The sequence below is a fragment of the Archocentrus centrarchus genome, chromosome 19 (genome assembly GCF_007364275.1).
Source record: "Archocentrus centrarchus isolate MPI-CPG fArcCen1 chromosome 19, fArcCen1, whole genome shotgun sequence".
Classification (NCBI taxonomy): Eukaryota; Metazoa; Chordata; class Actinopteri; order Cichliformes; family Cichlidae; genus Archocentrus; species Archocentrus centrarchus.
This window is the reverse complement of record NC_044364.1, coordinates 5,216,257-5,243,168: the sequence shown is the minus strand read 5'-3', so window position 1 is coordinate 5,243,168 and position 26,912 is coordinate 5,216,257. Positions and strand designations below refer to the sequence as shown.

At 42.8% G+C, this 26,912-nt stretch overlaps 1 protein-coding gene across 6 annotated transcripts in view; it reads left to right on the top strand.

Annotated features, from left to right (window-relative positions):
• Positions 1–24,168, top strand: part of mrtfab (myocardin related transcription factor Ab) — a 41,928-nt gene extending 17,760 nt beyond the window's left edge. For 3 of the 6 annotated variants that reach the window (XM_030754991.1, XM_030754995.1, XM_030754996.1), the window contains 17 exons: positions 8,403–8,468; positions 13,343–13,398; positions 13,784–13,859; positions 14,417–14,578; positions 16,310–16,473; positions 16,593–16,745; positions 16,917–16,994; positions 17,525–17,709; positions 18,027–18,198; positions 18,557–18,952; positions 19,064–20,080; positions 20,193–20,399; positions 21,204–21,296; positions 21,496–21,636; positions 21,829–21,921; positions 22,503–22,566; positions 22,652–24,168. In XM_030754991.1, the coding sequence (XP_030610851.1) occupies positions 8,403–8,468; positions 13,343–13,398; positions 13,784–13,859; positions 14,417–14,578; positions 16,310–16,473; positions 16,593–16,745; positions 16,917–16,994; positions 17,525–17,709; positions 18,027–18,198; positions 18,557–18,952; positions 19,064–20,080; positions 20,193–20,399; positions 21,204–21,296; positions 21,496–21,636; positions 21,829–21,921; positions 22,503–22,566; positions 22,652–23,205 (3,677 nt within the window). In that variant the 3' untranslated portion in view covers positions 23,206–24,168. Of the gene's footprint in view, positions 1–3,382; positions 3,474–8,402; positions 8,469–13,342; positions 13,399–13,783; positions 13,860–14,416; positions 14,579–16,309; positions 16,474–16,592; positions 16,746–16,916; positions 16,995–17,524; positions 17,710–18,026; positions 18,199–18,556; positions 18,953–19,063; positions 20,081–20,192; positions 20,400–21,203; positions 21,297–21,495; positions 21,637–21,828; positions 21,922–22,502; positions 22,567–22,651 lie in introns of those variants that run through there. The other 3 variants (XM_030754993.1, XM_030754992.1, XM_030754994.1) reach the window with 3 other exon arrangements.
• Positions 24,169–26,912: the final 2,744 nt, after the last annotated feature.

Sequence of the window (26,912 nt, the reverse complement as noted above, 5' to 3'; positions counted from 1 at the left end):
GTGAACAAAATATCCTAGACTGTTTGAATGTTACCTAAATAAAATACTCTGGAGTTAAAATCAGTCTTATTCATGTAGGAAAAACAATGGTGGTCATGGAGCAAATAAACATGCCAAAGATTCTAATTAATCTAATTGATGGCAACTTAGTAACGCAGGGTCTTTGCCTCTTTTTGCAAGAGGTGCTAGTTCCCCAAGGATGTATTTACTCAATCAAATAGATGTCGCTTTCTGAATTTATTAACTCTGATTAGGTATTTAATGAACTTGGGATCTCATTGTTAAAATAGTTGCTTTGAAGATGGAGACCAGGTCTGCAATCACTCAGTCAGTTGCCATCTTCAAAGCAATTTTTGGAGCGTCAGGATGGTGATAAAGCAGCAATAAGACGGAGTCAGTCTGCTATCAGTCTGCTATCAGTTTGTGATTGAATGGGGTGAAGCTGATAATGATATGCAATCTGTTTGTGATAAATCAGCAAGGAGACATAAATCCCTTTGGAGTTACGTCAGGAAGGGAATTGGGCAAAAAAACAACTCTGCAAAATCAAACATGCGGAGCTACCTGCTTATGACAACCCCTCATGAATAACAAAGCAGCCAAACTTGTGATTGGATTATGGGTCCAATTACTGGCCCAAGAGATCTTCATGCGATCTTTAGGCCAGATCACTGACCCCTATTAGACAATGTTTTTTCAGCTTTTTTTCCCCATTCATTTATGCAAGTCTTTCTGTCCTGTCTTCTTCACAAAAAAACCCATCTTTTTTTAAATTGTAAAGTCCCATACTGTAAATATTTTTTAGTGAAGGTCAAAGGAAGATCGAGTTAAGAGTGTACAAAGTCAAATGACTTCAGAGCTGTGACACCTAATTCACCATCCAGTTGAAGGCTGTGGACTAAAATACTTGACCAGCAGTGCAGGTTGAACACTTTTTAACTTTACATCTGTCCTTGGAATCAGAGCTTTTGGAGTTTGTGTATATATATATATATATATATATATAAAAAATATAATTTTTTTTTTTTTTTTTTTTAAACAATGTGTAGAGATGCCAATATCAGTACTGCATAGGACATACCTCAACAAACACTGGATAAAAGTTGCAGTTTGCTTTCAGTGGTGCTGAAAGGATGAATGCTAATCAGTTTAGGCCAAACCGTGTGAAAGTTAAAGAAGCATATTAAAAATAAATTTTCCTATTGTGTCAAAATGATGTTCAGCCTTAATCTAGCACCACCATCAGATACGTTACAACTGAATACAATTAGGATCCATGCATTATACTTTTCTGTTACTTCACTAGTATTGAAGTGAAGTATTGGTCAGTGTTGCGTCTTTTAACTAATTCTAAAGGAGATCATGACCCATCCATTAGTCTAGGTTACTGGTGACTACAGAGGGGTTAAATCCTGGGAAACTATGAACTGTACCTCCCACACAGTGTGGTCACGCTGCTCTAAAATCATAAAACCTGCCTGCATATTGTCACACTACTCCCTCACTCAGTACTATTATTACAGGGGAATCGCTGCCCCTCAGGTATTTAGTCATGTAGAGAATGAAATTTGATTAAAAATAGTTGAAGTGTTAACATAGACTTCAGGAGAGCAGTTTTCTACATCATGAAGGATTTATGATTTTGAGCTGCGGAGGTGTGAATAAGCTCATATGTGTTTAGCATGCCGTGTGTCAGTTTAGGATGTGTGTTGCTGAGATTCAGCCTACACAGCCATATCCTAATCTCAGTGTGTGCTGTCTTTTCTGTGTTTCCTGCCCAGACTGTGAATCATAGCAGCAGGTGGACTTTAATCTCACACTCATAACAGACAGTAATTGTAGTCACCAGACAGCGTTTGTTTAAGGTGTTGTCTGTGTTTTCAGGTGCACTGCTGTCCTGAGTGTCGCCTGCATGATATTGACGTACTGAACAGTTCAGCTATGAAGTCCTGTGGTGTGCAAAGTTTTTGAATTTGATAATTATACGCCAGTGCTGAATGCATGTTGAAGTCTTTTTTTGTGTGTGTGTGTGTGTGTCATGCCTCATAAAATATTGGTTTAATCCAAGGAAATGGGGCTTCTTGTGTTTGTTTGGAGGCAGAGATGTGGGTGTGTGTGTGTGTCTCATAGTAACCTTACCCGGCGAGTGCACAGGTGAAGCCAAGCTGAATTTAGCCCCCTTATAGCCAGCTGGCCCTGCTATTTAAAACCGATCAGGGGGTGGGGTGACTGTGGCCGTGGCCGGCATTTGCCATCAGCAGACAGTTTGGTAGTAGTCCTGAACTCAAAAAGAATCTGAGAACTTTAAGTGGGATTAGGATGCACTGGATAATTCACTGGTTGCACCAGTCTGAAGATGTTTTTCCCTTTATGAGTGCAGGTTTGTGTGAGCTGCCTTCCCTGAAGGTGATTGGGTATCAAATCAATCACTCTAAAAGTCAATGTGTGACTCATCCCAGTATCAGATTTACTCAGGCATCTTTGACAAAGGTCGTTCATGCTGCATGGAATAATTTCTACCTGTCCAATAAAAAAGGTTATCTGAGCCATTGTTTTTTTTTATAGCCAGGGGAAGTTTTTAGGAGTGGTGTTGCTGTGATTTTGATTTGGTTGCTGTGTTTGGGTTGAACAAGGAGCAGGTTTTCATGTTGGAGCCCCCCTGAGCTTGTAACTGTGAATGAATGGCAACAGCTGAGCAGGAAAACTTTATCAGCAGCTCTTGGTGTGTGCGTGTGTGTCTGTGTGTATGTGTGCGTCCTTGCATGTGTGTGAGATTCAGGAGGAGCTGCAACCAGAGCAGTCTCACTGGGGACTCTCTCTGCTGAGCTCACTGCTGTCCTCCCTTCCTCAGCCGCTGGCCTCTTTTCAGTTTCCTCCCTTCAGCTTTCTTGTTCTTTTTATCCACGACTCGCCCTGTGGATTTCTTTACCCCGGCTCGCTGGGAAACTGCAGAACAGCGCTGTCGTGACTCGCCGGCTGACACTGCAAGGAAAGGAGAGAGCAGGAGGCAGAAGAGAAAGAGAGCAAAGCTGAGACAGCCCAATCGATTGCTCTGATACGGAGAAGAAACACTGGGATAGAAGAGCAACGGCAGCAGCTGTGTTTTTCTTTGTCCTTTTGGTTTAAAAGGAGATATTGGTTAACTTGGAACGGAGTCTTCTGAAGCATTTCAATCACGTCGTCCCTTAGAAAGAGAGGACAGCTACTTACAGGGACAGCTTTTGACACATCGAGGGCTTCCTTTCTTCAGGGATACAGCCAAAATTTGGGACTTTGGAGGAGATTTACTTTAAAACGAGGAATTCAATGTATACCGAATAATCAATTTCCATTCTAAATGATAATGCTGGACACCAACCATTGCCTGTCCTTTGAGGCCTCCTCCCTGGACTCTCCTCCAATGGGAGATGACATGGAGAAGGCAGGACTGAAGACGGATCATGACAGACTTGTCTATCACAGCCTGAAAGAAGGTGGGCGATCTGGAGCCAATGTTGTGTTTATGTACTTCAGTTCAGTCTACATTTACATATCTGTACTTTATGGCTTCATATAAATAGCTAATAGGGTGTCGCTACAGATAAGTGATAGAGTTTACTGGCTTGTGTAAGATGGAAGGAAGTTGAAGTGGTTTCAGGTTCACACTGATAAATACTGCTATATTGAATTAAGGAAGTGTGGGCAACTCAGCCTGTGATGTTAAGCTAACTTTGCTCATTTCTTCAAGGTTAATGCGTCTTTGACTGTTTCATATAAACAGGTTAATGTTAAAATTAGCCAGTGCTCACCAAGCTGAGTAAGACGTTTGTCAATGAAGCTGAGTCCTTGAGTCTTGGTTTATTAACACTTATTTGTGATACCGAACTGAAGGGGAAACACTGGTAACAGATTTTAGCTAAAATATGAGAACTACTCAATTTGAAGTGGTTCACGTGAATGGCGATAGGTGAGGAACGGACAGACGTGCAGAGGTTTCTTGAATAATTAGTAGAAAATACTGCCACATCACTTCTTGTTACCTTGTTGCATTTTTGGTGAAGTAGAACGAAAAGCATTGGTAGGAGTATTAAGTCAGCCATGTACACGTGTTTGTGTCATACCAAAAACAGGAAGCAGCTCATAAAAACATTTGCTCCATGGCAACACATGTAAATAATAAATGATTAGCACGTTTGTATTCATGTACTGTCACTTCATCTACAGAGGAAGTTTTAGCTTTTATTTATTTATTTTTTTTATAGTAGTGTCATATTTTTTTAGTATGTTAGTATTAAATGAGACTGTGTGACACTTGTTGCCACTGTAGATGTTTGGAATTTAGATGTGATGTGTAAAAGGCTCGAAAAACATCGCGTTCCAAAAAATGAAGTCATCCAACAGTGACATACTATCAAAAATTAGCCTAATTTGGTATGGTTCGTGCAACAGCAAAAAAAGGCCTCACTTTGTTTATAACCAACGTTACAAGCATGGGCCAGAGTCTCAGCTGACTGGCTGCAGATGAAACAAAACATTCCTGTGAGGTTAGAATGACTGGAGATGGAGGCAGTCTAGAGAAAAGATGGGCATTTTTTTTAAAGAAGCGATTTGTTTCACTCATTGTGCTTATCTGAACTATAGCTGTCAGTTAAAGGTTATTAGTCCTGGTGTGCTTTTTGCTAACTGAACCGCTGCTGAATTCTTCACAAGCATGAGTGACAAGAACTGCACGAAGCCATTAGCTGTCTAATCTCACTTGAACTTTAAAGATGTTTAGTATTCACCGCACCTCTTCTTGTTGTCATCCTGCTTCTCGGCACAGCGCAGCAGAGGAAAGGCAGTGCGAGTGATTCCAAGGCGTGAATGGCCTTAACCTTGTATTGTTCCTGCCCTCTAGCTTTTTTCCACTCTCACCGATGTGCGAAACATTTGCTGCGGTCAGGCGCCGCTTTCGCCTCTCCGTTCAGCAAATGCAATCAAACCTGTGCTACTGTGCGAACGATGAGAACATCTTTCCCGATTAAAAACGTTTCCAAAGCCTAGTGCCAAGCGTAACGTCTGTTCCAAGCGTCTGCGGGGGCTTGTCTTTAGGTGGGTATGTGGCACACGCTCTGTGGGCCTGGAGTATTTTGCCTTCATGTGTGTCACTCGGGTTGGTGTGTGCAGGCTTAGTTGTGCCAAGCTAGGGGTCTGTGGGGACAGTGACGAACTCAGACATGTTTAATCAGATCTACTGACACATGAGCGCAGCAGGCTTAGCCCAGTTGGCCACCACCATCTTAACTCTATCTCACTGTTCTCCCCCTCTAATATGACTCTTTAGACAATGACAATGACTTTTAATACAGACCTTATCTCATATTGTGATGTGATCAGTTTTGAAACGGAAGCTTTAAAAGTTGCAGTTAAAAGGTTTCATGACTGGTGATTTGTTATATTTTTGAAGTTACGCATATGAAAGGTTTAAAGAAAGCTGTATTTGTAGTTGCTGTGCAGAGAAAGTCAGGTATTTAATGAGATCAAGTGCTCAAGATGTACACCTACACGCAGATCTTTGAAATTATTGTGCAAGATTTTAATTCTCTGGTTTTCACAGCGATGTGTTAATCAAAACATCGACTCAGTAATTGTCCTCAAATAAGCTAACCATCTGTGGTCTACTGTCATTTCCTCTGCTTAATCTAAAATCTTCAAACACTGCGTCTTTGTCGTCTTCCTCTTTCTCCCCGTCTTCCTTTGCTCTGACTTTTTATGAGTGTAGTAGCAAGCTTCGGCTGTGGCCTAGTATCCCAATAAAACTGCCCTGCCTTTTCATCCTTTTCTTAAATTAACCAAAATGGCCTTCAAACCTGATTTAAGTCCCAGAGTGTGAGCTGGTCTCCAAAAGACAAAGACACATCCCTCTTTTTTTTTTTTTCCAAGCAGTAATCTGCTTACAGTTAACAAAACATCACTATCACCGTTGGTTATGTTTTAGTATATTAAAAAAAATAATCTTATTATAATTTCTTACTGCAGTGCATGTAACCATCAGTGCAAAAGTTTTCATTTGTCTTTCAGTCACCCATTTAAAGTTTGCTTTGTGGTTAATCCGGAACAAACAGTTCATAGCCTCTGAATGGTTCTTGTCTGTCTTTTATACTCGTGTTTTTGCTAAGCATTACAAAATGTAAAGAAAGGGCACTAAAACTTAAAAAGTGAAATAGTGAATTAGTGGAATTAAAACCAAAATAAAGTGGAACAAAAACAGAAAAAAGACCAAGTTAAAAAAAGACGGTACTAAATAAAAAAACATACATGATTAGTTTACACGCATGAATTTACAGTTTTAACACTGCTGCAGTTTTTCACACCATCATTATATTGTGTAAAGCGTCTGTGTGAGACTTCTGCATTGTTTTGGTTGGATATTTATTGATAGCTGACGCTTTATCATTATAATCCACTATTAGAGCCAGTGTTGCCACTGATCTCACCAGCCTGGTGTTCAGGCTGTCAGAAATGAAGGACAGAGAGGGAGACAGCAAAGAGAGGGCAGGAGAAAGCTGGAGTATCCTGGGTGTATGACAGAGGATATGGATGGGGGGGGTTGTGGAGATGTGAGGCTAGGATAGAGGCAAAGTCTTTCCAAGAATAAACCTCTTCCCTGGAAGTGCCAGGTGGTATCTAATGCTGTGTGGCACGGTCAGTGTGCGTCTGTGTGTGCATGGTCTTTAATTGCAAGTGTTTTCTTGTGCATTTGGCACTGAGAGAAAATGAATCTGCTAGCAGCTGCACGGGCAGAGCGTATAGATCGACTTGCGTAAGTGTGTTTAGGTTTGGGTGTTTATGCTGCTAAATGTCACATGGCATGTTATTGCTTGCAGTGAGGAGTCTCTAGTGTTAGACTGATGCTTTTAGATGTGGAGCATACACGCTTGTAAAAATAACAGAGGGGAGCTGGGCTCGCCAGCCAGAATTCAGAGCCAAAGAGTGACTTTTAGTTGCACAGGGTCTGACATTAATTCACGGATCTTGCGGTGTTCCTGTCCAGGTGAGGTTTGTTTGTTATGACACAAGGGCGGCACCCGCAACAGCAGTCTTGTTGTGAGTCCCAATGATGTCACTTGGTTAGTGGGAAGGAACAGGTGCTGGTTGACCAAAGTAGCAGATGCAACCCTGGCCCGAAATACTCGGGAATCCTCGGTGGTTTACGCCACTACACGCACACATGCATTCATAGCCTGTCAGCAGGGATATAGCTGAGATGTCTAAAGCAGGAGCATCGGCTGAATGTTTACATTGGTGCTGATGCTAGTTGGTGTAACAACATAATTCTTCCTTCTCCGATACTGTTAAGTTTTGAAGTAAAAAACAAAATTAAAAGTAAACACTGCATGTATAGTGCAGTGTCAGTTACTTATGCACACACACACACACACACACACACACACACACACACACACACACACACACACACACACACACACACACAGTGTCTTCAACCATTCTGTATATTTTTGGGTGTTGGTGTGTTTGTGGTGTGCACATGGTTGACTGAAGGGACCAGATCACTTCCCTAAATTGCTATTGTGTTGCAATAAAGCCATTGCTGCAGCTAATGATGAAATACAGTGCACTTGCATGATCTTGCAGCTGTTAATGCATAATTGTTATTTTGTAATATTCTCATCTTTGCCCAGCTATGTTTAAGTGATTGCCAGCTGATTTCTAATTTAACATTCAGTTGCTGTTATGAAGCCAAACTTTCTGGGTACTTTAAAACTTTTGAAGGTATCAGGATGAGGAGGACTGTGCCACACAGCACTCAACAATTGACATTTTATTTGTCCAGAAAGGTCAGACATGGTCCAACTTTTTCTGTCCAGCATTGTGTTTCTTATAACTCTCTCTCCCCCTGCCTCTCTGTTATGTAACAAGAGCTTCCTGTTTTCAAATGACGACGCAATCGGACCATTTTTTTTTTTTTTTTTCTAATTCAGTCCCAAATTGGAGCTGGTCTTATTTAATTCCTTTTAATTTCTTCAATCTTTATAGCAGCTTTATTTTTTTAGTGTTCTCACTGACTCTTTGATAGATGGTTGCTGCTTTTTCACACATCTGCGTTTAGGAACAGGAAGTGTGTCTACACACACCCACCTTGTACCGCCTCCTTTGTAACTTCAAAAAAAAAAGAAAAAAGAAAAAGATGCATGCAAGAAGGGGGAAACTGGAGAATGAACCGGTTGCCACAGAGTGCAGGTCCTCTTCGTGTCAGTCATATGTGTTTCTTTTTGTGCTTATTTACCTAAATATTGTGGCTCTATTGCTGATTCTGAGGCTTTACGGGCACAGCCCGTCAACGTTGCCGGTTCTTATTCTAACTGGCCGTCACTGACTATCTTCTCTTCTTTCTCCTCTTCGCCTCCTGTGTCTCCATGCAGTCCTTCAGCTCAAGCTTCAGCAGAGACGCACACGAGAGGAGCTGGTCAGCCAAGGGATCATGCCACGTAAGTCTGCTCACTCTGTTTTTCTTTTAAAAACCTCATGCACCGTATACTGCAAACTTGAAGAGTATATTATCGATATATGGTAGTGTCACCTAAACAAGCACATAAATGTGCTTTCAGAAGCTCATTTTTACCTAAAGACAGTTTTTATTTATTGTGTGGAACGATTCAGTGTTATATAGCTTGTAGAAACCCAAAGAGCAGAAAATAAGAGCTGTACCAAGGAGATGAGGTCAAACCGTTAACCCTATCCTGTTTCAGGATTAGACAGCAAATCATACTCTGTCACACACTAACGAGGTTGTTGCGTGATACCAGGTGCTACATGATACTTGCCTATATGTGGATGGTCATTTAATTCACATGCTGAGCGGGCCTTACGTTGTCACAAACAGCACTGTGGAATATGTTGGTAAATAGTGTCTTTTAGTCTGTGTTGTACTTTCCGTTGTATCACAGGTGGTACTGTGAAGGTCTGGACTGTTTTGTGTTTTTACTAACAAATGTCAGCCCTTATCGACATTATCACTATGAGTATGTGTGTTCTTCATGTGTCAAATTTAGCTGTGTCTTTGCACTACTTTGTGTTATCAAGTAGGGCAGCTTCCTCTTTATGTCTGTCCACTTCCTGTTTCAGGGTTCCTCACATCACAAGAGGCAGAATTATAGGTTTGAAAATTTCCCTCTGTTTCTGTGAAGAGCAAAGGTATTAGCAGGAAGCACTTTGCTTTTTTAGCCTCCATTCATTGATGGAGTGATTGTGACTGAGTAGAAAAAGATCTCCAAATGGAGACCTGAGAAGTTACCTGATGGGTCCATTCAGACATAGAAACGTAGAGTAGATGCACAGACTATACTAGTTGTATGCCACGAAGGGTGACAAAAAGTAGGCATGAATGGATGGCAACATGTGGTGTGCCTATTGTCGTGTTTTTGTTTGTTTTAAAGCAGCTCCCGTTGAAAAGTTGCTGTTGGCTAAAACTGTTAATAAGCCCCCGGTGTACCAGGTTCACTTTGCAAAAAAAGGTTTGGGTATATAAGAAAACCGTGAAGTGAAGGCCAAGGGTTTCTTTTGGTGGGCAGCACGGAGTCTTACAGTGAACCATTTTGTAGTTAGAGTAAATCTCTCTGCATCCTCTTTTCTGCAGCAGGCCTCAGACCGGACTGCTGTTGCTTTATGATCAGCATGTTCTGGTGGAGTATTTCACTTTCCAGTTTCTCTTCTGTGGTGATTCCAAGAAAAAAGCATAACTGTGAGAAAGAAAAGGCACGGGTTTAAATGAGATTCTTTAGATTGTTCTCAAGGTGACGACTTTGTTGACTACAGAAAGCCCTCCTTTAACGATCGCCCTGAGATGCAAAAAGAGGGCGAAGGCTATTCAGGCATCAGGGCCACTGTCGAGTTATAGGTCAGTACAGATCATATGAACTGCTCTCTTCACTAACATTATCTTCTATTGATTTTCGTGTTAACTGTATCTTGAAGACAGGAATAAATTTTGCTAAATAATTCCACATAGCTGTTGTACAAATGAACACAAAAGAAATAAGAGAATGGACCGGTTCTCATATTGTGCTTTTCTGCTCTATGTGAGCGCACAATGCACTTTATGCAGGTTTACGTGTAAGTGCTTTCTATCTAACATTCACGCACACAATCACACTCGGATAAACGCATCAGGAGCAACTCGGGGTTCAGTATCTTGCCCAAGGCATACAGACTGGAGCCAGGGATTGAACCACCAACCTTCCAATTAGTAGATGACCTGCTCTACCTCCTGAGCCACAGCCACCCCATCAACAGTTAGTATTGTGTTATTTTATCAACCTGTTATTCATTGGGTTTATGAAACATAAAATAATCTGAAAATTCAAATCACAGTGTCAGCACATGGTTTGTTTTGGCCAACATAGAACCATCAACAGTGCCATAAATAAACAATCAGGGTTGTTTTTCCTGTCAGTTGTCCAATTATTGCACTTAAATGTTCTTTGTATCATGTTTTGTAAAGGAGACATTTAGGGGTAGGAACTGATGTGGGGTCAGTTCCTGCTGGGGTATCAAATCCTCACACTGGTTTTGCAACTGTAGGAGGTGTGAATGATTAACCTTCCACTCTCAAACACTGTCAGTTAAGAACGGCAACAAATCTGTAATTTTTATATCTTTTGTGTATTTTATGTATATACTATATAAATAAATGGGCAATGTGTGAAAAGACCACCAGATATTTTTTTATAGTTAAGCTTGAGGTAATAGTGTCAGGGTGGTGGAGGTGTCCCAGAGGTGAAAGTTCTGAACAGTATTGGGTCCTGTGCCTGTAATAATAGATTTGAAAATGCTCTTTTTTTGAGCTGAAAGTTTTCACTTCCTCTTGGCATTTTCAAATAACTTTTTAGTGTTTTCTTCTCCATGAAGTTTCAGTTTGAAAGTGCATTAGGGGCAACATCCTGAAAGAAGAACTGTTGATTCAATAGCTCATTTTGAGAGTTCAATTCCTTGCTTGTTCTCTTTGCTGCCCATTCTACCTCTGTTGTGGTATTTTTTATGTTTGAGTATATCCAGATATACAGTACATATGTATTTGTTAATTGCACATATTTTAAAAAATAGCTATTTAGCACCTTGTGTTTTAGCTCCCTTGTCTTTCCTTTCAAGTCATCTTTCTTCTAATTGGCTGCCCCTTGCAAACAGAAGGTTTAAACTGCAGGTGGGTGGGGCTGCTGCTACAGAGAGCTTTGCACCCGTGGCAACCTTATTACAATTATCCTCTCTTACTGACATCACATAGAGCAGGGGTGGGCGATTCATTTTCCCAATGGGCCACATGAGAAATTGGAGCTGTTGTGGAAGGCCTCACATAATAGATCCACATTAACAAACACATAAACAAACCATGCAATGACATAAGGTCTCAAAGGCCAACAGAAAATAAAGATATTTAAATAAATATATTTACAGACATAATAGTTATTGTCCATTTTTTCATTCATTTGGTGAACAAGGTCACTGCCTGATCGCTGTTTTCCAATAAAAGGCCAGCATGAGTCTAGTAAGATTAAAATAATAATACCAGCCCAACCTCCTCTCCCCCATATGCAATAAATATTGTTTTAATTTAGCGTGAAGTTGAAACAGTTAATCAGTGTTTGAGTAGTTTATAGGATCTGTTTGTCCTTGTGGTGTTTTCATTGTGATGCAGACCGTTGGTTGGTCAAATTACAACTGGTATTCTTTGAACGTCAGGGGTTGTGACACGAGGAATGCTTCCGACCCCCACCCAGTCATCTGTGGTGCATATACAGTTGACGCCCTGCTGTAGCCAGAATGTCCTCTCTCAAACACCCTTGGCAGGGATTTTAACAACTCTTGACCAATCGGATGATTGCTTTCTTACATCATATTAACTGCCGCTGTCCTCCGAATATCCTTCCCCAAATACAGAGTGGGCATCTTTGTTTGCCCGTGTGGCTTCGCTAAACCCTCGCCTTTCCATTTGTGATTTAAACAGCTTTTGATATTAAAAGCCGTAAGTTTGAAAAGGTCTTTTCGGCTCAGCACTGTGATGGAGATGGACTGTAAAACTTCTTTTAGTTAGTGCTTCTGGACTTTTCCTCACACTGAATAACTATAAATGTAAGATAAAATGCAATATATGTGACGCTTTGGACTTATTTTTCATGTCGACCACCTCTTTCTCCTAGAAGGTAATATTTTTTTTTTTTCTTTTTACACAGTTCTAGCAAAGCTAAAATTGTTTTTAATGCATCTTCATTTTTTTTCCCTCTTACAAACACACCACATTCACCCCTCACCCCGTACACTAGGTAAATTACACACAGTCATGGCTGAGCAATGAAGTGATGAATGTAGACTTTCATTGGGTGTGGAGCTATCTATTCATCAGCCTTTCTTCTGCCTTCTTGCTCCTTTTTAAAGATCCACTCCAGACTCTGTTCATCAAGAATTGATGTCCCTCAGCCACAGTCCATCTGCCAGACTTATTGCAGATAGTTGACCTCTGAAATGCTGTAAATTTAGCCCCTTTTTTTCGCATTTAGTTTGCTTTATAAAAATTTCAGAATGTACCACAATTGTCAGCACATTTCTGAGTAAAAATAACCATAAAAGTATCTGAAGCTGGGTTGCTGTACTGATTTAGAAAAGGCACATTCAGTACACTGTTATATTTCAAAGTCTAACTGTTTCTGTGTGGTGAAGATTGGAAATTCACCTAAATCTTTATTTGGGCCTCTCTTCATTTTTAACCTTGTGTGATCCTAAATCAGAAACAAAAGAAAAAGAGAAAAGCAAAAACCTCCAACTTCAATTGAAGCTATGAGAAACAATAACCCTGGAATACGTGGAAAACTTGTTGAATAATCAGCAGTGTGATCTCATTTAGGTCAATGAAACTGCTGAGTGAATGTTTGGTAAACTTTATGTTCATGGTTTTAGTCAAGTTGTTCCATTAAATCAAGGTTATCTAAATTAACTCTACCGCTGACCACATCTCGATACTTCCTGCAGCTGCCGTAGGGTACGAGCTGCAGTGACAACAAACATAACACGCCTGATGTGAAAAGCATCGTAAAAAAGGCTGAGGAAATGTAACGGTTTTCTTAGTGATAACTGAGGTGGCTGCGCACACACTTGCAGCAGAGGCTGATCTGCCTACTGAGCTGTCATCACTGTGTGGTTTAGAATAGCACTCCTGACCTTCTCTACCAGCAGCCACTTCTGCTTTGAGTCTGTCTTTTACTGTAGCCGTACCGATTCTCACGTTTTCGCTTGCTGAAATGAGCATCACGACTCCCGTCAGTCTGTCTAAATGGCATTATCTCCCCCCACCCCACCCCTTCCCCCCATGCAGCACTGAAGAGCCCAGCAGCCTTTCACGAACAGCGGAGGAGTCTGGAGCGAGCAAGGGTGAGTGCCACAAGAACAATGAGTTTGCAGCATTCTCAGTGGATTTTCTTCAGAGGTGAAGAAAAAAAAAAGAAAAGCAGCAGTATTTGTGCAAACACCCAACCTAACTGAAACTTTGAGTGCTTACAGATAGTGAGGTGGCATTCTAGGGTGAAGCCACGCATACTGATTGAGTTTTAAGTGGGTTATCGTACAACTGATTTCTGGTTTGTAGAGTTTTGTGCAAAGTTGTCATGAGCTGCGTAAATATCAGCTGCAGAGCAGTCAGATCAGGGTGACGTGGAAACTAAAGCAGTAAAAATGGTCAGAATAGTGTTTTAAGGTGTTGCAGCTATCGCGAGTTCATATTTACAGTTTGTGATTTTGTGTCTTGTTTCCTTCCCAGACTGAGGACTACCTTAAAAGGAAGATTCGCAGTCGTCCTGAGCGCTCCGAGCTGGTCAGGATGCACATTCTGGAGGGTGAGTTTTAATCGACAAGTGCGAGTTTTGTCAAAAAGTCATGTTTAAAATACCCAGACCTTCTTGAAAAGGAAGCATATGGTAAAAAATATGGAACCAAACCTTTGTAAGGAGATTACTGTACAGTTCCTCCTCCATATTTCTGCATGCACCTAATTAGCCTGATTTGGCCACTGTAAGTGCAGACTTTCATAAAATGTGCCTTTGCATGGTTTCTTTATGAACTAATGTGCTTATTTTCACATTTTCATGTGCAATGTCATATATGCTTTTGTGGTTTAAAGTGTCATATTTCTTGCAATTTTCAAGCAGCTGGTTTGGCTGTTGGTTTCGTTTTTAAAGTTAGGTTGAAGTTAAATCGAGGAAGTGCTAGAAAAGGCCCAAAACTCAATATCGTCAATCTTTAGAAAGCCTACAGCCTGTCGTGATATTTTGAGCAGATCCAGAGATGGGCCCAGGATCATATGTGTAGTATCTCATTTATGCTGCAGATCAAAATGAATCACTTGATAAATAAATGCACATTTATGCACGATGTCCTGCTGTGTCCTCTGCAGAGACGTCAGCAGAGCCGTCACTGCAGGCTAAGCAGCTGCAGCTGAAGAGAGCGCGACTAGCCGACGACCTCAACGACAAAATCTCTCACAGACCGGGTCCTATCGAGCTGGTCCACAAGAACATCCTGTCTGTTGCCTGCCATCTGCAGCAGTCACTGCTGGGTAATAACACACACCTCATCAGCATTCACTTGCGCGTGTCTCAGTACAGGAACAAACTCAGTAACAGAAAATGCCTTCATTTAAGGTCTGTGAGAGCTAAGATACCGTGGAGGAAGCGATTTCCAATTCTGTTTGTGCGTTTGCAGTATTTTGTGATTTAACTGCAAGCAGTGGTCAAGTGAGTTGATGCAACTCAAAAGTTCAGTTGGCAACACCTTCCATGCTGATGCTGGCATCACTCTTTCGCTATCGTGTAATCTCAAGTTGGGAAGGTTTTTATTGCACCTACGCCAACACGACAAGCCGTCGTCAGCTCCATCAACGTTATCTTCCTTTCACCTGTGTCTCATGTGTCTGCACTTCCCGTGTGTACCCGCAGTTAAACTCAGCAGGAAAAGGAAAAGCTGGTGTGACCTTGAATGACAGTAAAGCACCGTAATGACTCACACTGAGCTGAAATGAAATTAAAATAAGAGGTGAATAGTGCAGTACAATTTTTTTTTCATCACTTTACTCATATAGATCTCTCTCATTTACTATTTAATAATAAATATCACTTCAGCACATTTATATTCTTGAATGCACTTGTTTATTACCAGGAAAATCAATGTTTAATTCAATTTGAAATAATGATTCCCAGTCTCTCTTTCATAGTGGGGAATGCATTTTAATTGGCAGATACTTAAACCCAGGGTTGCTGGGCCCCTAAACACATGATTTTGCCAAGTAAATGACAAAAAAGAGACATTTTACTATAATGATCAGCACATACATATGCATATATGGATGAACCCTATCTGCTCCTTATCAGGTATGCTAATCTGTACAAAACTTTGCACAAACATCGTCGCACATACAGCAATTATTAACAGCTATTTTATTTAGCAAGATTTATTATAAATCCCAGTGCTTTTTATTTTTGTGTCTGTTGTGTTCATTTCATCATCCCCCTGTGAATGCAGTGTTAATTCTCTGTTTGCGTTTGTTTACACCGTACGTCGCCTATGCGTAACTTATTGCTCACCAAAGTTTGCGTCCGTGGCGGAATTTCACTGCTAAATAGGGAGTGAAGCATTTGAAATGGCACTGCAGGCTAGTATATTTAAGAAAATTGTGTGCAATCTTGTGTATTTGTGACACTTAAGCAAGTGTTGTGGTTCAGAAATGCATGCACACACTCGAGCACAACATTCAACACTCACAAGCATACCTGCAGGATTCAGCAACACTGGACGGGTTAAGGTGCACTCAGGCTGAACATCAAGCTTGTGGTGAATGCAGGTTAAAACACGTTCACCTCTACTATTTGTGTTGTCATTGTACCAGTGACTTGGTGTGCAGTTGCACTGCCTCAGCAATTTGATTTCCATTCAGTCTGAACACCTGAGCAGTTACATTCAGGTGTGTGCACTGTGTATAAACAAAACAAAAAAAAAAAAAAGCAATTCTGTAACCAAAATGACTCGGGAGCTTTGTTTGGACACGGTCCTGTTTTGAAACATGTGAGACAGAACACGCGGTGTTGTAACTTCTCTAAAATTGCTCAGTGTTGATTGCTAAAGAGCAATGACTAAGTTTAGAGAAACTTTATTTGACTGTTAAAAATTGTGTGGGAAGCGGCTGTGCCCTCTGATCCCAGAAGTTCTGGAAATTCCAAACAATGCCGACCAGTTTCACACTCTGAAAATGTGTCGTTTTATTGAACGTGTAAACATTTCTGCTCCGTCACAGATTCTCCAAAGGGAAACGGGGGAGAGAGCTCGTCTTTGGATGAAGACAGCAGTGATGCCCTGTCACCTGACCAGCTAACCAATCAGGACTCTCCCCTGAGTGCCGTCCCTCAGGTTTCCCCCTCAGACGTGCTCACCCAGAACGGGGACATTTCCCCCACACAGGTATTACTGAGGCTGTAATTTTAATCAAAACCAAACAGAAAGAACTGGACGGAGCTATTAGTGGAAGTGTTTGTCATCAGGATCACACATATTTAACCACAATAATATCACCTCATCAGTTTCTTACACAGCCTCCTCCTGCGCCACCACCACCACCACCTCCACCACCACCTCCCCTGGCCAACGGATTAGATTCGTCCCCTCCACCCAAAATTACAAACGGGACAACGATGACCTCGGCCTCCTCCCGCCATTCTGCTGGACAGGTCAAGGTGCGCTGCTCTTTCTTTCAGAGTTGAGCTTCCTGCTGATTTTATGACTTAAAAATAATTCTGACCTTAATCTCTAGTTATGGGAACTCTGTAACTGGCTAACACCCCCCCTCATCTCTTCATTTCCTTCCTCATCCCCCACCACAATTTCTCACGGTTTTCTGTCTACAGTCCCAGGCCAAGGCGAGTTCAGATCGCCCTCCACAGAGACCTAAGAAAGCAAAGGACAGCAAACCCAAGGTCAGGAAGGTCTTTGTATCGTTTTCATTTTAACTCACACTGACGATTTACATCCCCGACAGAGTACCTGAACAGAGTATAAATTATGAACAGTCATCAGTAAAGGCAGTCGTCGACATATAAGTTTTAGACGACTGCAGTAGAGCTTTGTTTGTCTCACTTTTCTCATATCTAGTCCATCAAGCTGCTCTGAAAGCTGAGTGACGAATACTGAAGTTACTCTTTAGATTTGAAAGAACCCGTTAAAGAGCTTCTTTGCGGTTTTGGCGTCTGCTTCTTTTAAATCAGGCACTTCTCTCTAACCTCACTGCTTTTTTTTCTGACATTTTATAATGGTACTAAGGAGAAACGTTAGTAAAAGAGGAAGAGATGCCATTTTCTGTAACCACAGTGCCCTCAGCACTTCAGAATATATAGACTTGCTTTTCTTCACTGGAAAATTTTACTGTAGCTGCTTTATTAGCATGCATCACTTATACGTAGAGAATGCACACTTTACACTCGTCTGTCTCATAAACCTTTCCTTCTTCTGCGTGAAGGTGAAGAAGCTGAAGTACCATCAGTACATCCCTCCCGACCAGAAGGCAGACAAGGAGCGTCCGCCTCAGATGGATTCGTCTTACGCGAAGCTGCTCCAGCAGCAGCAGCTCTTCCTGCAGCTGCAGATTCTCAGTCAGCAACAGCACCACTACAACTACCACACCATCCTGCCAGCCCCTCCCAAGTGAGTGTCGAGCACACTAGGCTTTGCTTATGTGTGTATGGTTTGGAAGCCAGGTCGACTAATTGCTGTGGGTTTTTGGTGACAGTCAACAAGTTTGACACCCTTATTTTTCCTTTCTCATTTTAAACCACACACAACTTTGATGTTTTTAGAGATTTCATTTCTAAAATCCAAGAAAACATGTAGTTGACGCACTTATTTTCAACTTCACCAGTATATTTTTACTCTAGACTTGGTCCCTTATCATAATTTCCCCTTTGGTCTGCCAGAGAAGAAGAGCAATCTTTATCACAACTATGTCATTTGTCTTCCTTCAGGCCGCAAACGGAGCAGCCTCCCACAACCAACTCTGGCCCTTCCCCCTCTCGTACCGTTCACACGACTACCACCACAGCTTCCTCAAGTCAAACGGGGACAGGCCGTCACAGCCAAGCTGCAGTGGGAGGAGCCAAACCAGCCACTCTGCCAGCCAACCTGGATGAGTTCAAAGTAAGTAACCCAGGACCAGAAGTTGAGCTTATTGAGCCTATCGTGTCCTGTGAAACTATTAAAAATGAACATTACTATACACAGTGTTGTTGTTCATTGAAGCAGTGCCAACTTTTGTTTAGTAATTTAAAACAAAAATCTAATTTTGTGCCCAAAAGACGCACACAAATTGCTTTTTTTTCAAGTCTGCTTAAAATTCACCTGGAGGGTGAATCTTTTTATCAGTATGTCAGCACCCACTCACCCTTTAAAGGTCCAGATAAATAAAGTTCCTCTGAACTGAGCATTTTAAATTGGTCTATTCTCACTTTGAGTCAGTGTATGTTATATGAATACCGCTTTTGTTTCCATCCTCGAGGTTGCTGAGCTGAAACAAGAATTGAAATTGCGGGGTTTGACCGTCTCAGGCACCAAGAATGATCTAATTGAGAGGCTCCGTAACTACCAGGAACAAAATGGAGGAACTGCAGCGGTTTTGAAAAATGGCATTTCGCAGTCCAGCCTGCAGGGCACGACCTCAGCTGCTAGCACCACCACATCTTCTCCCACCACAACGTCTGCCTCTGACCACCAATCGGCAGAAGGTGGGTTTAAGTTATCTCTGTCCTCAATGGCTCAGGCGGTTCCAGGGCGGGTGATGCGGTTTGGCAGCACCAGCTCGAGCCCTCCGGTGTCGCCGACTCCGTCAGAGAGGTCGTTAGCTGGAATGAGTCCAGATGAGACAAGCTGTAATGGAGACATGTTTGGAGAGATGGTGAGATTTATGCCTGGTTTGTTATTGTTAGAACATTGTTGTCTCTTCCCAGACTTTTTCTTAACATCCTCTCCTTTTTTGTGTGTGTGTGTGTGTGTGTGTGTCCTTCAGGTGAGCTCTCCGCTGACCCAGCTCACCTTGCACCCCTCTCCTCAGCACCCACCAATCATCTCTCCACTCGTAGTCAAAGATGAGATCCAGAGCTCATGCAGCCTGTCCAAGTCCTCACCGGCATCTGTCCAACCTCCCGATTCTGGATTAGCCATGGACACATCATCTATGGACAAAGACCAGATGCTCCAGGAGAAGGACAAACAGATTGAGGAGCTCACCAGGATGTTGAAGCAGAAGCAGAGGCTGGTGGAGACCCTCAGGTCTCAGCTGGAGCAGGGCAAGATGGCAGGTGGGATAGTGGTCAAGAAGGAAGGAAGTGAGAAGAGCAGAACATGCCAAGAGGTTAAACTCCAAACTCTAATAAAAGCCTCAGCCATTCAGCCCCCTATGCTCCCTAATGGCATCATGTTGAAGGTGAAGAAGGAGGTGGAGCCTGAGGAAGGAATGGAGGGAGTAACAGAGGAGGCTTCATCAAAGAAGCAGGCTCTGCCGATGCAGTGCTCACAGGAGACTCTGCTCAGGCTGCAGCAAATACAGCGGCTGCAGGTTCAGCAATCCGATCAACCCAAACAGCAACCACAACCGAAACAGCAACAGAGTCAGGCGCAACTGCCGAAGGTTGCAGAATCCAAACTGAATCCTCAAAAACAGCAACACCAAAAGAAAGAAGCTCAGATCCTGCTCCAGCAGCAGCAGCAACTGCAGCAGCTTATCATACAGCAGACCCAACAGAAGCAGATCCACGACCGACAGAAGTTAACGCAGCAGAAACTGGCCCAGCAGAAACTCGTACAACAGAAGCAAGTACAGCAAAACCAACTCAAGCAAACTCAAGGGCAGCACCAAGTTCAGCAGAAGAACCAAGTTCAGCTAAAGCAGGTTCAGGTGCAGATCCAAAACCAGACGGTGACAAATCAGAAATCCGCACTGAGCCAAACTCAGCAGAGGAAGCAGCAAAAAGCTCAGCAGAGGCAGCAACAGAAACAGCAGACGGCAGCCGCCGTGACACAACAGGTAATAACAGGAAGTCAGGATGAAAGTAAGAACTGCAAAGACTGGAAACACAAATGCCGCAGTACTTCCTGCTGTATATTAAAACGTTAACGTAACGTTTTTCTGTTTCCAGATTACTCCAGTCATCATCAACCAACAGAACGGCACACCAGTCCACACTCAGGCCATTTCATTAGACCTCCTCAAGGCCAATGGCACACCTACACTGGTCACAGACACCAATGGGAACCACTACCTTATCGCTCTCACCAGTCAACCCACAGATGGACAGAATGGAGTGTCCTCATTGGTCAAAACCAATGGACGCATCACACTGCAGGTACAGGGGACATGGTATTCTGATGATGATGATAATAATGCTCAGTGTTTCCCTCCAAATAAGACTATTTGTACAACTAAATAATCAGTTACACCTTCAGTCAGTTCCTCCATTTCTCCCATCTTGAGTGCAGTGAGTGACGATAGCCTTTGCTCGTCTCTGCAACCTTTGAGTCTGGCGTAGCGGCACATTTACCAGTTCTCCACCTGATGTTGCTCCTGGCTAAAGTTGCTGTCTAGCTCGCTCAAGATTTCCAGAGCAGAACAAGAGCTACTGTCACCAGCTTCATGATAATTCAGCTTTGTCCAAACTTTGAGTGACTCGCTCATCACTCATTGCTTTGAAGCTGACAGTTGGTCACTAGTGAACTCTGGTTGCCTGCGTATATTTATTACCACATCATATGTCAGTCTGCGGTATCCTGCTCAATCATTGGTAGTTGCTTCAGTTGCTCACCTCGAAGGTGAGAAGCTTATCTCGTGTTGCCAGCGTTTTGGTTGTTTTTGTTTTGTTTTTTTGCCCATATTTGCTTGAACTCACTGAATGTTGTTGACTTACTAAAGTATCCGGTTACCACACCGCTTCGAATCATTTCCTGTGTGGACGCAGCTTAATAGTAAGAGCGAGACTCTTTGGAGTCAAGCTGAATGACGGCCAAAAAAAGAATGAAGGAAAATTACAAATTAACAAAATAATAAAATGCAAAAATAAGAGTCCTGCATGCACTGCTTATGTGAGGGGAAACACTGATAATATTATGTAGTCTGACAGAATTTTTAACTTTATGTGCTTGTAATGTTTCAGAGATTGCATTCGACTCCAAGTAAACTCCCCAGCACTGGCAGCCAATCAAAAGAGCCGGCAGAGGCGGAGCCTGTGAGCCAACCAAACAAAAAGGTACAGCAAAGACTCTTTCTCTATGAAACATGCAAGGATGATAGTGATTGTAACATTCTGAGCAGCAACATCCTCTTACCACAAGGTGTCACCACTGACACAGTGTAAAATCACCCAAAGCATGCTATAATAAGACGTGAGCAGCCAATCACAGTTTATGTGTGCCTTACACTCTAAATGTGCCACTCTTTGCCCTCAGGGACAAAAAACAGGGCTGCATTTAGACACCAACGGCGATCCACAACCCAACCACTCAGTCACCGCACCGCCCAACCTGCAGCCTTTCTTCGACGACATGTTAGACAATGAAAGCCAAAGCAGCTTAATGTCATCGCTCAAGGTAACACTACCAGCAACAGCACCCCCTCCTCCTCCTCCTCCTCCTCCTCCTCCTCCTCCTCTTCCACTTCCAGGCAGATTTACCTTCAGCATGTCATCTCTAGTTTTGTCCTGCTCTCCACATGTTCATTAAATTTGTCTCCTTGTTTCTTCTCTTTTCTCATTTCATCACTTCATCACACCATGCTGGCAGAGAGAGGAGGTGTGTCTGCCTTACGACCGGCACACACTGTTCACCCCTCCCTCTCCTAAACCCAACACCTCCCTTCCTTCTCAGCGCTCCAAAGTATGTCCTCCAGCATGTCTTTTCTTTCCAGCTGCCTTGCAATATTGATCTTTTCCCTGTCTGCGACTCCATGTTGTTCATCTTCTCACACTTTTGTCAATAATGTTTATAATGTTTTGTGCAGAGGACTTGCGGTGGTGTTGGGTTGGATTAACTAGGTAGCAGTGGTAGACTAGCTTGCTGCTGTTGATATCCTGACAGACCCAATGATCTAAAAGAAAAACCCATCCCTTCCTGCTCCCACTGATATGTATTCCACCACAAATACATATTAAATACATAACTCATGGGCGTTTACTGTGTAAAGTAGCTCTATAGTGGATCCTACAACATTTCAGTGAAGAATCCCTGGTGCATCACTGTCGCTAGGGGCAAATAATATTCTTTAGCCAATCTTAAAGATTTATTTTGAAGTAAAATCCCATCATCTGAACCTGACCAGTTATTCACTGAACTAATTAAATTGCTACAATAAGGCCAAAAGGTGCCGTTTTAAAATGGAGTTTGTTACAGTATAGAACTCAGTGCTGTGTTTACATGTGTAATTGATGACTAACGATTATTATGTTCCTCTGTGATAGCCGGAGAATGGTCTGAACAGCCAGCAGATGGACGACCTGTTTGACATCCTACTCAAAAGTGGAGGTAATAATGAGATCTCAGTGTAACGAGAGAGAGACATCACAAATCTGTTTGTCTTAATGACCTTTATATCCCTGTCCTCTACCAGAAATCCCCGGCTACAAGGTCAACCCGGACCCGTCCCTCGCCCCGCTCCATTCTGACCCACCCTCTCCATGTAATGCCCCATCTCCCCTCCACCTCTCCCCCCCCACCCCTACACAGCCCCTCATCTGCCCGGCGCCTTCAGTGGGAGAGCCCTGCTCAGGCAGTGGGCGTCTGGAGGACTTTTTGGAGAGCACCACAGGCGCCCCACTGCTGGGCATAGAGTCCGACGGCGGACTGGCGCTGATCGACGACCTCCACAGCCAGATGCTGAGCACGCCCAGCATCCTGGACCACCCTCCCTCCCCTATGGACACGTCTGACCTGGGCTTCTCTCCTCCTTCTGCCGGGCTGGACTTTGGTGACCCCAACCTTGATGGCATGGACTGGTTGGACATGGTGGGGAGTGCAAGTGGAGGGAGCGAGGGGAATGGAGGAGGAAGAAGAGGAGGAGCTGGCGATGGAGGGACGAGTTTAGCTCCACTGGCACCGCACACACCGCAGAGCGTATTCTCGGCCGACTTTCTGGACAATACAGACCTGCAGCTGCACTGGTAGCCATGTCTGTAGCTCCTCACGCAGATGCACACAGATGGACATGTGGTCGCTCACACTGTGTACAGGCTCCGTCTTTATTTCATGCACATACTCTATGCTGTCTTTACCACTGCGGGGGGTCACTGGCACATGCGCGTGCATGCACGCACACACATACACATTAACACAGATTGTCCTGTCTTTCACTGGCTGTTACCATATGCAAGGTGAGGTGAAATAAGCAAGAAACATAGATGTTAAATTCATTGAAAGGACTTAATGGACCTGAAGTGGATTTTTAAATTTTTAATTCTATGGGGATCCAGATGGATAAAATCCCATTTCCCGTGTCCTGACCTGCATTAAAACCAGGTTTAAGAAAACCAGCTGAAAGTTGCAGGTCGCTTTCAACCCATTTCAACCCCCAGTAAACAGCTGGACAGCTCAGCGTCGAGGAGCGACTGTCAGTGATGTTTGCTTGGGCTCCTAGAGATAGCAGTGTGTCAGTGCCTCCTAAACTTTGCACTTATGCTGAATCTGATTGGTTTAAAGGGTGGGTGTTCAGGTCAACAGCTGAGTAAAAGCCACATTGTGTTACAATTGGTCAGCTGAGCCGTTGATTGTGTGTTTTAAAAATAAAAAAGGCAGCTGCTGGTGGCCTCATCGTGGCAATCTGAACCTCACCCACACTAGTCAAAGATACAACCTTCACTGGTTGAGAGTTGCTGTTGAAACAAACCATATCAGTGGCAACAGTTTGAATTGAAGCCTCTTTGGAGGTTGTGTATTATTGGTAACATTATGGTAGACCACTATGTATTGCTGTATATGGGGTGTATATTACAGTTTGTCTATATGACTATTTTTCTTTGCTGGTTACTTTAGAGCCGAGCTAGCCGGCTGGGGAACAGAGGGTGAGGGCGGGGCTTACTGGGATCTTGACATTTTTTTTTTTAAAGAAAAAAAGATTTAAAAAAATAAACATACCATAAAAATGCAGAAGATGTTTGTTTGTTTTTTTTTGTCTTTGCATTTTTACATGAACAGATGTGGTATCTGTGGTATAACACAGCGAAGAACATCAGAGTGCTTTATTTACTGGTAACTCACGGTGTGGTTTAAATAATCCTGGTGATAAAATGAAAAGCCACAAGAGGGCGCACTTGTTTAAAAAAAACAATCAGCAGCCATCTGGATGCAACAAGTGGGTGTTTTCATGAAATTTACTTACTAAAAAGTCATTTGCTGGCATTGTTTATTTTTACCCATGTGGGAAAGCACAACATCAACTGTTCAGTAAAGTGCTCGTGTTTTGTGTACAGTTACATTTTTAACAGTAGAGGTGATTATTAAATTTACTGCTCAAGGGAATCAGGAACAGGCTGAAATATTCTGAAAAGGCGCTGTGGCTCCAGAGGGAGCTGTGAAAAGTCAGATCAGCTGTTTCAAATGATGATTTCATGAGTCAAGCAGTGTTATAAGCATGTAATACCCTGAGAAAATTATATTCCTGAACATACTTACTTTAAAAAACAAACAAACAAACAGATTGGATGTTCTAGTGAAATACTAGAAACAGAGTATTCTTGATTGTTGTCCAAGCTTTCAGTCATCATAGTTCAGTGGCAAGGTGGGACTCAAACCACCAGTGACTTCCTGGAACGGCCATTTTTGCTCTAGCTCTGCACTACGGGGAGCAATTCCTCAATGAAAAGAGGCCAATTTCTACAACCTTAGGAGACAGGAATTGTGGGGAGGTCATTTAAATTGATAGTAATTAGAAAGCTCATCTTGAAAAGTGAGGGCACGGTGAGCTCTTCAGCATCTCCTCTTTGTTTTCTCTCGACATTTAGCTCTAATGCTCAGTTTGACTCGCTCACTTCCTCCCTCCTATGAGGGGATCAGGCTTCACTTGGCCAACTCCTTGTCAACTCTGTGACCCTGATGAGCTCTTGGTAGCTCACACACACAGACTGCAGCATATGCAGATAAACAATCCACAGGATGCAAACATGTAGCCAGCTCAGTATGCTCTCATAAATTCCCTTCACACACACACAGGTTGCAGCAGCTCCTGGAGCAGCATCAGTACTATCTCTCTCTCTTGCCCATACACAGACAGAGCAGATAAAAGTCCTGAGGGCATGCCACTAATTAACTACAGTGAGCACCAAAGGGCTGCGGCGCCACGAGGGCTAAAGATCTCTTCTGTATTCCACATCCCACTGACAGGAGCCTGTCACCCTGCAGCCAGCCGTCATGCATGATTTTTAATCACACATTCGCAGAAAGCCTTTTATCACCAGATTATCATCACTGGTTTTGACATGCCCAAAACTAAACTTTCACTTTTTTAAACAGTTTCAGCACAGGCTTCGTTAGGTTCACCTGTTCAACTGCTCATTAGCACGAATATCTAATCAGCCAATCACACGGCAGCAACTCAGTGCATTCAGGCATGTAGGCGTCATCGAGATGACCTGCTGGAGTTCAAACTGGCTTTGACTTCGAGTGTGGTACGGTTGTTGGGTATTTGAGAAGCTGCTGATCTACTGGGATTTTTCTGCACATCTGGGGTTTAAAGATGTGGCAGTGTAAAGGTGTTTTCTTGGCACACTTTGGCCCCGTAATACCAACTGTCCATCATTTGAATCCCACAGCCTACCTGAGTATTGTTGCTGACCACATCTATATCCCTTTATGACCACAGTGTGCCCATCTTCTGATGTCTGCTTCCACGTCACGAAGCTCAGATCATCACAAACTGGTTTCTTCAACATGACAATGAGTTCACTGTATGCAGATGGCCTCCACAGTCACCAGATCTCAATCTAATCTAACTTTTGGGATGTGGCGGAACGAGAGATTTACATCACGGACGTGCAGCCAGCAAATATGCAGCAACTGCGTGATGCTATCATGTCAACATGGACCATAATCTCTGTGGAATTTTTACAGCACCTTGTTGAATCTGTGCCATGAAGAATAAATAAAGTTATTAATGAAAATGCACTGAGAAGAGAACACTGTAAAATCATTGGAAATGCCCCTTTAAAGGTTTGAATAAAAAGTCATGGATGTCTTTGTGGAGGTGTCACATGTTCTATGATTGCGTGTTTCATGACGGTGATGATCTGGCTGAATATGAACATTGACTCTGAAGCCGTTTAAATCATGCAAATAGCACCAGTGATACTTTTATTGCTTCATGTTCTCCTAATCGCTGAGCAAAAAGTTGCAGAAAATCAAATCACAACATACATGTTTGTTCAACCGAGCCATCGTATTTCAGTTTCCTTTTCTTGTCCTCCATCGTGGTGCCTCCGTCTTCATTTTTTTCATGTGAAGCTGGATGATGTGAGAGGAGCAGTCAGGTTTGGGTGGATCCTGCTGCGACTGTGGATCCTTTGATAGCAGAAGATGTGAGGGCTGACATTTGCGCGGGCAGGGGGGAGACGGAGAGGGGATCAGTGGGGAAAGTGGGAGGCAGAAAGGGAGGGAGGTGCTGACAGAATAGATGGACTGTTTTGTTCTACACCTGCTTGTTTGAAGGAAAACAGAGTATGGAGGCAACAACGACAACAGGGCGATGTAGTCACAGAGAGCGGTTTGCAAATAGTGCGAATGTTGCAAACTAAATGAACCTTCTTATTCACACTCGGCTCATGGCACGAGACAAAATTGATGCTAAATAGACAAAAAGACAGACAAAAGAACCAAAAAAAATC